Source organism: Lepidochelys olivacea, assembly GCF_965140295.1.
Source record: "Lepidochelys olivacea isolate rLepOli2 genome assembly, chromosome: 20".
Classification (NCBI taxonomy): domain Eukaryota; kingdom Metazoa; phylum Chordata; order Testudines; family Cheloniidae; genus Lepidochelys; species Lepidochelys olivacea.
In genome coordinates, this window is record NC_140430.1 from 5612650 (window position 1) to 5625189 (window position 12540).

Below are 12540 nucleotides of genomic sequence, written 5' to 3' on the forward strand. Positions count from 1 at the left end.
CCGGGTCCTCTGGCTCCAAGACAGCAGGGCTGGGAGCCTTGTGGCCCTTCCCTCGGGATTGAAGTTGTTGGGAGCTGTCCCCACTCTCGCTCCGCATTCCATCCCTTCCCTCCGTGGGCAGTCCGACCTTCTGGGCCGCACTCCCTTTCTGCCTGATTAAGGATTTTATTTTCTCTGTCTGACTTGTCTCTCTGAAGGAAAAGCTGTAAACGCTTTTGATTCCTGGTGGTTTCTTTCCAGTGCTCGGCGCCAGGGGAACATTCAAATTCCCATCCAAGTATTCGATCTGCTGCCTCCCACTTCCCTTCGCTGGCCACTTCACCTTCCTCCTCCTCCTCTTCCTGGAAAAATTCTCCTCCCACCTTTTTTCCCTTCGTGTTACCCAGTCTTTGCAGTGCCAGCTGCTGCTCTGAGCTGCCATAACCTCTGGCAGACACGGGCGCTCAATCAGTCCTGCAGCGGGGGAATGTCCGGGCAGCAGAGCCCAGGCTGGGAGGTAGCGATGCAGACGGGCAAGAGCTTCTCCTATCCGCTCGTGCTGCAGGCGAGTGGAGGAGGTACCACGTGGGTAGGGGGGAGAGTCTGCAGAAGCGAGGGGCAGTAACCCGGCCCTAAACTCCCTCATGGGCTTCTGTTCATTGTGTGGCCCTCTCCCTCCGTCCCTGGCTCCTGCCAGCTCCCTGGTTTGTGGCTGGCTGGCGAATCGAGGGCAATCTCTTTTGTTTTGCTGCCTCTGAGTGTCCGGCTCCGGCTCTCATCACCCTCCTTATGGCACGGAGCTATCTCGGATGCTCCCCTCCCCATCTCTGCCGGGGCTGTGGCTGGTGTGAGCTGAAGGCATCCGTGAGGAGTGTGGGAGGCCTTGGTGGAGGCCAGCCGCCCCGTGGCTTGGTCACAAGCAGAGATCTTCGGCCTGCAGTGCCCGGCTTGCTCTCTTGGGCCGGTGGGTCTTTGCGGAGGCCTTTCTCCTTCCTTGCCCATCATCTTTCTCTCCCCCAGGGTGGGCTGGCTAGCCAAGGGCAGCTGAACATTGCTGCCCATGGTGAGCATTGCAGCTGGGTGCCTGGGGTGTGCCCAGATGCCCCAGTGCCAGGCCAGTTCTCAAACAGTTGAGCATGGTGTGCAGGCGGGTGCATGGGGGGCAGAGGCAGCTGCTGTGACCCACTTGTGTCCAGGTTTCCCAGCTCCCTTTGGCCACGTTGTCCTTTCCCTGGCAGCCCCAGCCAGTCGCTCGTGGCTCCAGCCTGGCCTCCCCCACCCCCATTTTGGATCTTGCCTCGTAGCTGGAGCTCAGCTGCCTGGCTGGCAGCCCCAGCGCAGTCTGAGTTGGGTTTGGCGAGCCTGATGGCTGGGTGCCTGGGCTCGAATAGCTGACTGAGGTTGCAGCACAGTCTAGGGTGCTGGGAAGCAGCAGACCTGGGTTCTAGTCCGGGCTCTGCCTCGACCTGCTCGGTGAACCGGGAGAAGCCCCTTCTCCTGGCTGTGCCTCAGTTTCTCCTCCATTCTTTCTGTTTCGTCTCGAAGCTCTTTGGGGCAGGGGAGCTGCATGGCCCAATGGGGCCTTGCTCTCACTTGGGGCTAATAGAAAAACTACCCATCAAGGAGCCAATCTCCTTCCAAACTAGGACTTTTGGGAGTGAGTGGAACGCGGAGTCCAGCCGGGGCCGAGAACTCCTACATCTCCTGAACACACACACACCCCCCCGCCGTCCAGTGCAGCCGCTGGCCTTCGTCTCTCCGGGGTTAGACCGAGGGATGCTCCCCATGCTCGCAGCATGGTTCTGATGCCAGTGCCCAAGGGCCAGTCACCATCGGGGCCCCATCGTGCTGGGCGAGGGTCGAGCTCACGGCCTCCCTCACCCAGACCTGGGTAGAACACACCAGTTGAGGTTGCTGTGGCCCCAGCTCAGCAATGGGGGGCGCGGAGCTCCCTGGCTTGGGAGGTCTGTGATGCTGGAGGGGAGGGGGCAAGGAAGAAAGGATTCCAGCCTAGCTCCGAGGCCGAAGGGGGGGGGGTACTGAGGAGTGGGTGTATGGGACCCTGTGGGTAGGTGGAAGGAGCCAGGAGGGGAGAGCTGGGCAGGTACCGAACTGGCTGCAGAGGGCACGGGGTTGAGATCTACTGGGGGGTCTTCCCTCGGCAAGGGGGGCAGCAGCAGGCCATGGCCCCCTCGTTGCACCCTGCTGGTGCCCTGAGACGGTTGGGAGGTTGGAAAATCTCCAGCGACCTGGTGCAGGGGATGGCGTTCTCCTGGGCTCCTTTCCATGTGGCATGAGAGGGGGCTGGGTTAAGCCTTCCCTTGCCCCCGCCCCGAGTACCGTCCACCAGCAAGCCCTGCTCCCCCCAGCCTCCAGGGGTCTGTTTCCCTCCGGTTATCCTGCATGGGCCCTGGTGCCCGCCCCCGCCTGTGGCAGGAGCCAGGGGATCCCCTACAAGGCGCGCTCGCTCTCGACACACAGGAATGTTTACACAGTATTATTCCCAGCTTCGGTTTCCCTGGCAACGGGGAGAAATATTTACCGCCCCTTCGCTGGGTGCATCTCCCTTGTTTGCTGAAACAACCCCCCCCTGCCCCCCGCCAGGCCTCCGCCTTCTGCCTGGCCCATGTGCCTTGGGGCTCCTTGGTCCACGAACCAGCTGCATGGTGCGGGAGGCACAGCCGGGGCCCCCCTGGCTCCTTTCACGTGGGCTCCCACGCTCGGCTTCTCTCCCCTGGCACCATCTGCTCTCTGGTACATGAGAGCCCATTCAGCGTGTGGCCCCAGCCCGGAGCTCACCCCGGTGCATCAGCTTTCTTGCAGCACTCCCGGGTGCAGGCCATGGCCGGCTGGGCGCTGGGGTCTCTCAGGGCTAAGAGGAGGGTCTGGCGCCGCTGGGCGTGTGGTCAGCCCCCTGGGTCCGGTCCATGGCTCGGGAGGCAGCTGACAGTACAGCCAGCTGTGGGGGCTGAGGAGGTGGGCGGGTTGGGGCTGGCAAGGGAGCCGAGATAGGGCAGGGTGAGGCCTGGGGTGCTGGCACCGTGCCCTCTGAGCGATCGCTCTCCCCGGCCTGTGGTAACATGGGCGCTCGCTCTGCAATTCGCAATCTCTGCACAGGAGCAGACACTGGTAGAGACCGGGGGGGCAGGGGGGTGCGTGCAGCCCATCCCCCCCGAATACGCCCATCCCCCCAGCTGCTGGGGAGGAGGAGTACAAGCAAACCACCTCGGTGGGCAAGGGCAAAGCGCCAGGTAAGCACAGCCCCTCATGCACCCATGGTGGGATCACTCATAGCTGGCAACTAGTGCGGGTCCAGCTGTGGAGCATTGCAGCGGGAACCCTGCACCTCTAGGTCTGTCCTCTCCTCCATGCAGCAAAAGGCCCAGATTCCCTGGACAATCACCTGCCCCCTGTCCCTTATTCCTGTATCCCATCCTCTAAGAGCAGCTGTTAACCTAGAGCGTCTTCCCCCAGTAGCCCTTAAGTGGGGGCTGACCTGGAACCTCAGCCCCCAAAAGCCGGATGAGCTAGGATTCCTCTCGGCAAGCCTGCTCACAAACCTCCGCGTGGCCCAGCCACTAAAGGGGGGCAGAGAGCCGCACTCTGTGCGGGGTCCACCTCTCCCCCAGGCTCGGCCCGTGCTCTCTCCTATCCTGGCCCGAGTCCCATGGCGCCAGTGCGGCTGTGAGCTGTGTGGCCCAGGTATCTCGTGCCATCTCCCACTGGCGGACGTAGTCTGACCCACCTGCCCTGCAGGCAGAGACCATGTTGGTTGGTGTAGACCGGTGGTGCTGCCAGGCTGGAAATCTCCCCAAAGAGTGGCCACGTGCCTGGGCATCGCTCCCCTTCCCGGGCCGCCCTGCCAGGCCCGCCATGCTTAACAGCCTCTCCTCTGCCTCTTCCTTCCAGACGATGGGAAGATCTTCCACGGGAGCGGCGTGGGCGACCCCTTCGGGCCCCGGTGCTACAAGGGCGACATTATGGGCTGCGGGATCATGTTCCCGCGGGATTACATCCTCGACAGCGAAGGTGTGTGACCGCACGTGGCTGGGGGAGGCGTGGCTGGCCCCCGGGGACCTGAGATCCAGTCCTGTAGCAATGAGTGTAGTGCTGAGGGCTGCAGCCAGTCCCCCAGCTTTGCCCCCGGTGGTGAAACAAGACTCAGAAAAGCAGGGGGGATGTGGAGCAAGGCAGCATGGTCTAGTGGCTAGAGGCAGGCAGCCGGGATGGCGTTTCTGGCTGTGCTGCTGACCTGGCCGAGTTGCTTCGACCCCCTGGCTCAGGCCTGGTGAGGGCAGGGGCTGGCGGTCGCGGGGCACCCTGGGTGCTAGGCAGTGCCGATGGGTGCTAGGCAGTGCCTTCGCTGCGGTGGCTGGACGGGGCTGAGCGGAGGACATGTGGTAGCAGCTCCTGGGGGGCCTGTCGGGGGAATGAATCTGGATTGGGGGTGAGGGGTCCTTAGTGGGGTTTAATCCTGGAGCCGCTGCTACGTGAGTCGAAGGGCCCAGCCTGTTGCAGAGACCCCAGCGGGTGCTCCCTGCATGGGGTACAACCCAGCCCCGGGGTGACCCGGCTTTCCCCACCACCCCAGGCGACAGCGACGACAGCTGCGACACCATGGACCTGAAGCCCAAGCTGCGGGGCGTGCGGAATGTCATGTACCTGCACCAGGAGGTGGAGGAGGAGGAGGAGGAGGAGGAAGAGGACGGGGAGGAGATGGAGCAGGAGCACGAAGGGAAGAAAGTGGTGGTAAGAGCTGGGCTTTGCTGGCACCTGGCTGGGGGCTGTACCGTGGGGCTGGGACAGCTTGGGGAAGGGGTGGGGGATGCGCTGGGTGGGGTGGCTCAAGGGAGGAATGTGGGGCTGGGGGGTCAGGCCGGGGGCATGGTTGGGGGATGTGCCATGGGACCAGTGTGGGTCAGGAGGGGGAATGCACCAGGGGCTGGGGCATGGTGGGGAACACGCCGGGGGGATGACTCGGGGGAGGGGGAATTTTCCAGGGTGATTTGGGGGAGCAGGGGGTGTGCCGAGGGGTGGTTCCAGGGCACTGGGGATGTGTCATGGGGCTGCTTTGCCCCATGGGGGTTTTTCTGCTTTGCATCCATGCTGGTAGGAGCCGGAGGCCCTGCCGGGAGTGACGGGGTGGCTCTGTCTGGGGTCCTGGGACCCCGCCCCAGGGACACACACTGGCACAGCTCATGGTGCTGCCACCCCGTGCAACAAGCTTGAATCAATTGGAGCTGACTGGGCAGTGCCCAGCCCCCAAGAAACTGCAGCCCCTAACCCAGGGGCCGACCGGCCTGTTCTCCCCCGTGCCTTACTGTGACCTTGGCCCAGGCCTGGGTACGAGCTGGCTGGATTTCCCTGGCCTGAGGCGCCCCCTAGTGGCTGATGCCACAATGTTCCCCTCCTCCAAGTGGTGCTACAAGGAACTGGCTTTTTAGCAGTGCCGGAGAACTGCGGACTAACACCACTCCAACGCCTGGCTCTGCGGCCTGCTGGCTGGGGCTCGGATTGGCTGTACTGGAGTCCTCCTGGCTGGCTGGCCTGCACCCCTGGCTTGTTCTCCTCGGGCTTTACGGCTCCTGAGCCCATAGGACGGGGTGGCTAAAACAACAGGCCTGGCGGGGCCCGGGGGCTTGTGGCATCTGGGTTTAACAGAGGCCCGGGCTAAAGAGTGTACACATCTAGCCGTGGTGCATGCTGGGAAGCGTCTCTGTGGGCAAAGTGGGGGGCACTTGCAGTCATTGCAGATTGGGTTACTCCCAACAAGGAGCTGCTGTGGCCCTTGACTGGGCATCTCCCAGCGTGGAGCCGGATGTCATGGCTGTACTGAGTGGGGCCCTGGGCTGGGAGGGAAGGGGCCATGCTGTGGCAGTGAAGGGGTTAACAGCCCGCGGCACCATTCTGTCCCCCCAGGTGTTCTTCACACGCAACGGGAAGATCATTGGCAAGAAGGACGCGGTGGTGCCGGTCGGCGGCTTCTTCCCCACCATTGGCATGCTAAGCAGTGGGGAGAAAGTCAAGGTGGACCTCCACCCGCTCAGCGGCTAGGAGCCAGGGGGCATATCCCGTCCTCTGCCCCGCTCTCGGGGTCAGCACCTTCCCCATGGGGCACCCTGGGGACGTTCTCCATCACTTCAATCCCTCGCGCTTTGAGCCTCTGCCTGTAGGGGGCAGTGCTTTGTCGCTGGTGGCCAAAGTATTATCCCAGCTGGTTCCGCGAGTGCCCCACTGGGCCCTGGTGCCCGGCAGTCTGCAGGTGGGATGTTGGGTGGCTGGAGAGAGCTCCGGAAGCTCTGGATGTGCCTGGTGCTGCCCCCCCAGCTCTGTCCAGTGCCAGCCAGAGCACAGGGCAATCTCCTGTTTGTAGCAACTTGCCAAGCCTTGGGCCCAGCCTGTCCGTCTCAGTGTGGTGTGTGACATGCGGAGACAGGTGCCGCCTGAGGCCCAATTCCCACCCCCCTGTGTGGGGCTGGCCCCTTCCCCCCAGCTGGCGAGATTCCTCTTTGCTTTCATTTCCTGTCTGGCTGCTGCTCTGTTGCAGGGATCCTGGTAGCTGGGCACCCGGCTTGGGCTCTGGCTACCACCTGAGCATGCGTGAGATCTGTGCCCACTGGGACCTCTCCTGTTACCACGGATGGTTTTACAGCACTGTGGCCTCCTGCCTGCCCCAGCTTGGCCTGCCCTGGTGTTGGTGAGGAATCAGGCACCACTCAGATGGGGGTCTGGGCTGCCTCGAAGCCTCTCCCTGCTGTCCTGCGGTGCCCGAGCCTTGCCCCACTTGCTAAAGAGCCGGCTTCCTGGGCTTCCTCCTCTGCCCCTCTGTAGCCAGCGATGGCCAACCCTCCGCCCCTCGTGCCCACACTGGTTGCCTTATTACAGTGTCATGCCATCCCTCGGGGGGCTGGGATGGCCTGACCCATGGTCCCAAGTCCCCAGGCCATCAGTCAGGCTCCCCGGGGGCAGGGCACAGGTCAGGGGGCAGGCTAGGGTTTTGTCCCTGGCAGCTGTCTCGTTCTGCCCTCTGAGGTCAGGGGCTGGGGGTGTCAGGGGGAGTGAACACTGGCTGCTGTGGGCCCTGATGTAGCGTCAGGCTGGGGCTGGGCCTTGAGGGGACAGTGCTGCAGCCCAGGGCCCCTTTGTGGGGGGCCACAGTCAGCAAACCCCGGCCCTGCGTGGGGTGATCTCAGCTGCCCCTCACCCAGCCCCCTGACCCTGGAGCCCCCTAGACCCCAGCCCATCTCCCCTCCTAGGGATCACCAGGAGGTCTGTAAGGGGCAGGGTAGATGGGTGGGTTTCTTCAGGGTAACTGGGGCTTCCCCCATTAAGCAGCCTCCCCCCCCACCCCAGGCAAGCTTGGAAATTCTCGCTCCCCCCTAGCCTGGTGTCAGCATCCCCCCAGGTTGGGCTTGTAGCCAGGCTCGGGGCAGACCAGCCCTCGCTGCTCCGTCTGCTGTTTCCTTCAGTCCAATTCAGCCTTCCACTTCCCAGAGTCCATGTGGACCGGGTCAGGGCTGCCCCCCAGTTCCGAGTCTGCCCGTGGCTCCCTCTCCCACCCCCTTTGAGGGGTAGCTCCCTAGCCTGTGGCGGGGGTTCCCCTTGCTGGGCTGGAGGACGTGGCCCTCATGTGGGGTGGCAAGTGGGGGGTCACGGCGGGGAGGCCTATTTCCAATGCTGGGGATTGCAGCACCTGCCCCAGAGCTTACACATACCTCCCCCCACCCCCTAAATGCTGGTGCCTGCCCTACTGCCAATGCAGGGGCAAAGGATGGCGATGGAACCCGCCTGTGCCCTCCAAGGGAAGCGGGGGCTAATCCAGCCAGGGCTTGGGCAGCCTAGTGTCTCAGCCCAGGCTGGCGGGGCTGCAGGGAGCGAGGGGGATGCTCTGATGGGGGGCAGAGAATGAATTCAGGGGGCACGCGAGGGTTCGTTGGCAGAGTTAACGTTGGGGCAGGTTCCTTCACTCCTCTCTACGGCTCTCTTGGGACACCTGGGGCCAGGGCTGCGCCCAGGTGGCCGCTAGCCAATGAGAGCTGAGTCGCTGGAAGGGTCTCTCACCCCCCCACCCCGCTCCCACCCCTGCCTGGGCTGCCCCAGCCCTGTGATGCCGAAAGCTCCCTGGGCCTACGGGGTCATGTCTGTGATGGCTGGGGGGCTGGCTGTGGACCAGGTGCCACTGGGGCTTATGCTGCTCTTTCTTTGCTTAATTGTTACCAGATCTTGTGAATGTAAAAATCAGCCCCCTCCCCCTTTTGTGTATCCCCCCAGCCCAGGTCTGGACACAGCCCTTAGCTGCTAGTGGGAAATCAGTGAGCCTGGGGAGGGCTCCAGTTGTGGGACTCTCCCCTGCTAGGCTTCAGCTGGGAGGGCATGATGCCCTGGGCTGGGACCCTGCCCGGGTCCCATCTGCATGGAGCCCATCCTCCCTCCCCCCGCCCGAGATGGGGATCTCACCAGTGCTGAGGCTGCTGCTGGCTGAGAAACCCGGACTTTGCACCTACGGGGAATCAAGTGTTTTGACCCAGCCAGGTTGAGATCCCCCCAATCCCCACCCCCAGTCTGCGCTCTCCACCCTCCGACTTACACGTCTGTACATACTGAGATCTTTATACACACTCAATAAAGATGGAGTTTCCATATTTATCTGTATCCGGCTCCTGGCATCTTTTGTCCTGGTTGGTGCTGCCCTGTGGCTGGCCCCGTGGGCAGCAGGGATCCGTGGCAGGCAGCTGGGCTGTGGGATGGCGGGTTGAGGATCAGGGCGGATCGATTTAAATCAGCGGTTTAAATCCTGATTTAAATCACCAAGCCTTAGTGTAAACCATCAATTTGAATCAGCTTCTCCTTGTGTGATTTGGTTACTTGTTAAAGAAAGGTGCATTCGCTGTGGTTTGTATAACCCTTAAAGCGGGTTGAGTTACAGCTGAATGGAGCCTTGACGCTAAATTTGGTCCATCTTTTGGTGAGCTGGGTGGGGAATCATAGAATCATAGAATATCAGGGTTGGAAGGGACCTCAGGAGGTCATCTAATCCAACCCCCTGCTCAAAGCAGGACTGATCCCCAATTAAATCATCCCAGCCAGGGCTTTGTCAAGCCTGACCTTAAAACTTCTAAGGAAGGAGATTCCACCACTTCCCTAGGTAACGCATTCCAGTGTTTCACCACCCTCCCAGTGAAAAAGTTTTTCCTAATATCCAACCTAAACCTCCCCCACTGCAACTTGAGACCATTACTCCTTGTCCTGTCATCTGCTACCACTGAGAATAGTGTAGATCCATCCTCTTTGGAACCCTCTTTCAGGTAGTTGAAAGCAGCTATCAAATCCCCCCTCATTCTTTTCTTCTGTAGACTAAACAATCCCAGTTCCCTCAGCCTCTCCTCGTAAGTCATGTGTTCCAGTCCCCTAATCATTTTTGTTGCCCTCTGCTGGACTCTCTCCAATTTTTCCACATCCTTGTAGTGTGGGGCCCAAAACTGGACACAGTACTCCAGATGAGGCCTCACCAATGTCGAATAGAGGGGAATGATCACGTCCCTCGATCTGCTGGCAATGCCCCTACTTATACATCCCAAAATGCCATTGGCCTTCTTGGCAACAAGGGCACACTGTTGACTCATATCCAGCTTCTCGTCCACTGTCACCCCTAGGTCCTTTTCTGCAGAACTGCTGCCGAGCCATTCGGTCCCTAGTCTGTAGTGGTGCATGGGATTCTTCCGTCCTAAGTGCAGGACTCTGCACTTGTCCTTGTTGAACCTCATCAGATTTCTTTTGGCCCAATCCTCCAATTTGTCTAGGTCCCTCTGTATCCTATCCCTATCCTCCAGTGTATCTTCCTCTCCTCCCAGTTTAGTGTCATCTGCAAATTTGCTGAGGGTGCAATCCACACCATCTTCCAGATCATTAATGAAGATATTGAACAAAACCGGCCCCAGGACGGACCCTTGGGGCACTCCACTTGACACCGGCTGCCAACTAGACATGGAGCCATTGATCGCTACCCGTTGAGCCCGACAATCTAGCCAACTTTCTACCCACCTTGTAGTGCGTTCATCCAGCCCATACTTCTTTAATTTGCGAGCAAGAATACTGTGGGAGACCGTGTCAAAAGCTTTGCTAAAGTCAAGGAACACCACATCCACTGCTTTCCCTTCATCCACAGAGCCAGTTATCTCATCATAGAAGGCAATTAGATGAGTCAGGCATGACTTGGCCTTGGTGAATCCATGCTGACTGTTCCTGATCACTTTCCTCTCCTCTAAGTGCTTCAGAATTGATTCCTTGAGGACCTGCTCCATGATTTTTCCAGGGACTGAGGTGAGGCTGATTGGCCTGTAGTTCCCAGGAACCTCCTCCTTCCCTTTTTTAAAGATGGGCACAACATTAGCCTTTTTCCAGTCGTCCGGGACTTTCCCCGATCGCCTTGAGTTTTCAAAGATAATGGCCAATGGCTCTGCAATCACATCCGCCAACTCCGTTAGCACCCTCGGATGCAATGCATCTGGCCCCATGGACTTGTGCTCGTCCAGCTTTTCTAAATAGTCCCGAACCACTTCTTTCTCCACAGAGGGCTGGTCACCTCCTCCCCATGCTGTGCTCCCCAGTGCAGTAGTCTGAGAGCTGACCTTGTTCGTGAAGACAGAGCCAAAAAAAACATTGAGTACATTAGCTTTTTCCACATCCTCTGTCACTAGGTTGCCTCCCTCATTCATTAAGGGGCCCACACTTTCCTTGATGACCTTCTTGTTGCTAACATACCTGAAGAAAACTTTTCTGTTACTCTTAACATCTCTTGCTAGCTGCAACTCCAGGTGTGATTTGGCCTTCCTGATTTCACTCCTGCATGCCTGAGCAATATTTTTATACTCATCCCTGGTCATTTGTCCAATCTTCCACTTCTTGTAAGCTTCTTTTTTGTGTTTAAGCTCAGCGAGGATTTCACTGTTAAGCCAAGCTGGTTGCCTGCCATGTTTGCTATTCTTTCTACACATCGGGACACTATATACATGTGAGTTAGCAGGTATGTAGCTTAATATTGTCCGATTATTAACCACGTTTTTAGTGTGTTAGAAAATGGTGAATGATATATTTCACTTTGTGTGTCAAGCTGCATTAGGATGGTAACTGGAATTTCATTAAGCACATCAAACTGCACAGCAAATGGATTTTCATTCAACAAAACAAGCCCTTACTCCTGTGCATCCATGACCTGTTGTGCCACATTTATAAAGCCCCTCCCCCCCCCCGCCCCAGTTACATCCTTTCTTTATGTAGACAAGCTGCCTTTGACTCCAAGTTTTTGCAAGAGGCTCACGGATTCAGCATATTTATTTTTTATTTCAGTGTTTGAAGGGATGATAAGTCATTTAGGCCTTCACATATTTTGTATGAAATTCAAGTATAATTTTAAAAAGGAAAAAAAGTACAAAATAAAGTGGATTTACGTTACAAAAATCCATTTTTTTAAATTGTTTAAAAAAAATGGTTTTTTCCCTGCCCTGTTGAGGATCCTGCTGAGTGTGGCGGCTGATTCGCTGCCCTGCCTGGTCCTGGCTTTGCCTCTGCCCCCCAGCTGGCATTCTCAGTGCCAGCTGTACTGGGGGCACGTTGCCCTGGCCTTGGAGCCAGGCTGGCTGCCTCTTGGGCTTCTCCTCCTTCCCCAGGCTACTAGAACATGCCTTAAACCAGGGTCCCGTCCAAATCAGGCTGCTCCAAGACACCCCCCCCCCCGTAATTGCTGCATCCTGCAGTGTAACCGCCCAATAGAGACCCTAGCAAGGAACAATGACCCTGGGTGGGGCATTGTCCAGTTGCCCCTTACAGCTGTAGCAGCAGCTGGAGAAGTGACTGGATTTCCCCAAGGCGGGGCAGCTGCCTGGGCCTGTGCCAGCAAGGGTAGGGGGCACCTCTGCCAGTTGGTCCACTGCTCTGGTTTTACCTCCCCATGTTGGGTAACGTGGACCCTCCAGCCTGGGTTGTGAACGCCCGCTGCGGTGAGTTCCTCTGCCGTGTGGGCCGCTCTGGCTTTGCTCAGGGCAGGCGCTGCCTTGTTGCGGGGTGGCTGCCGCTCTCCTGCACCCAGCACCAGTTGTGGCTCCTTCATGCTGCTTGTCAGGAGCAAGAGTCGGGGCCTGGCCAACGCTAGTTCCAGCCTGGGAGCCCAGCTAGGTGCAATAGCCAGTGATGCAGCAGGAGGTGCTCCGCTGCTGACTGGAAAGAAGAGGCCTCCGGCTGATGCTGAGCGGGACACGGCCCATACCTTTGGCTTGTGCTGCTGTTTTAGACAGATGCAGTGGAGGGGGGTGGGGTGAGGACGTCTGGGCTCCCTCCAGACTCAGGCCCTCATCTCTCTGCTCACCATGTTAACTCTGAACCTTACTGATGACCATTCCTCTGTAATGCTTCCAGTTCCATGGGCAGAGCGAGGAAGCCAGGCAGAACGGTAAGTCTTAATGCGTGAATGGTGTAGGCAGGAGAGATTAGATTTATTAGGAACTGGGGAACCTTTGGAGAAAGGAAGAGCTCATACAAGGGGGATGGGCTACACCCAAACCAGCA

The 12540-nt window shown here is 59.0% G+C and overlaps 1 protein-coding gene across 2 annotated transcripts in view; it reads left to right on the forward strand.

Moving 5' to 3' along the window:
• SPRYD3 (SPRY domain containing 3) overlaps nucleotides 1–8631 on the forward strand; it is a 38590-nt gene extending 29959 nt beyond the window's left edge. For both annotated transcript variants that reach the window (XM_084610787.1, XM_084610788.1), the window contains exons 9-11: nucleotides 3889–4008; nucleotides 4571–4728; nucleotides 5899–8631. In XM_084610787.1, coding sequence (XP_084466913.1) covers nucleotides 3889–4008; nucleotides 4571–4728; nucleotides 5899–6033 — 413 coding nt within the window. In that variant the 3' untranslated portion in view covers nucleotides 6034–8631. The remainder of the gene's footprint in view (nucleotides 1–3888; nucleotides 4009–4570; nucleotides 4729–5898) is intronic.
• Nucleotides 8632–12540: the final 3909 nt, after the last annotated feature.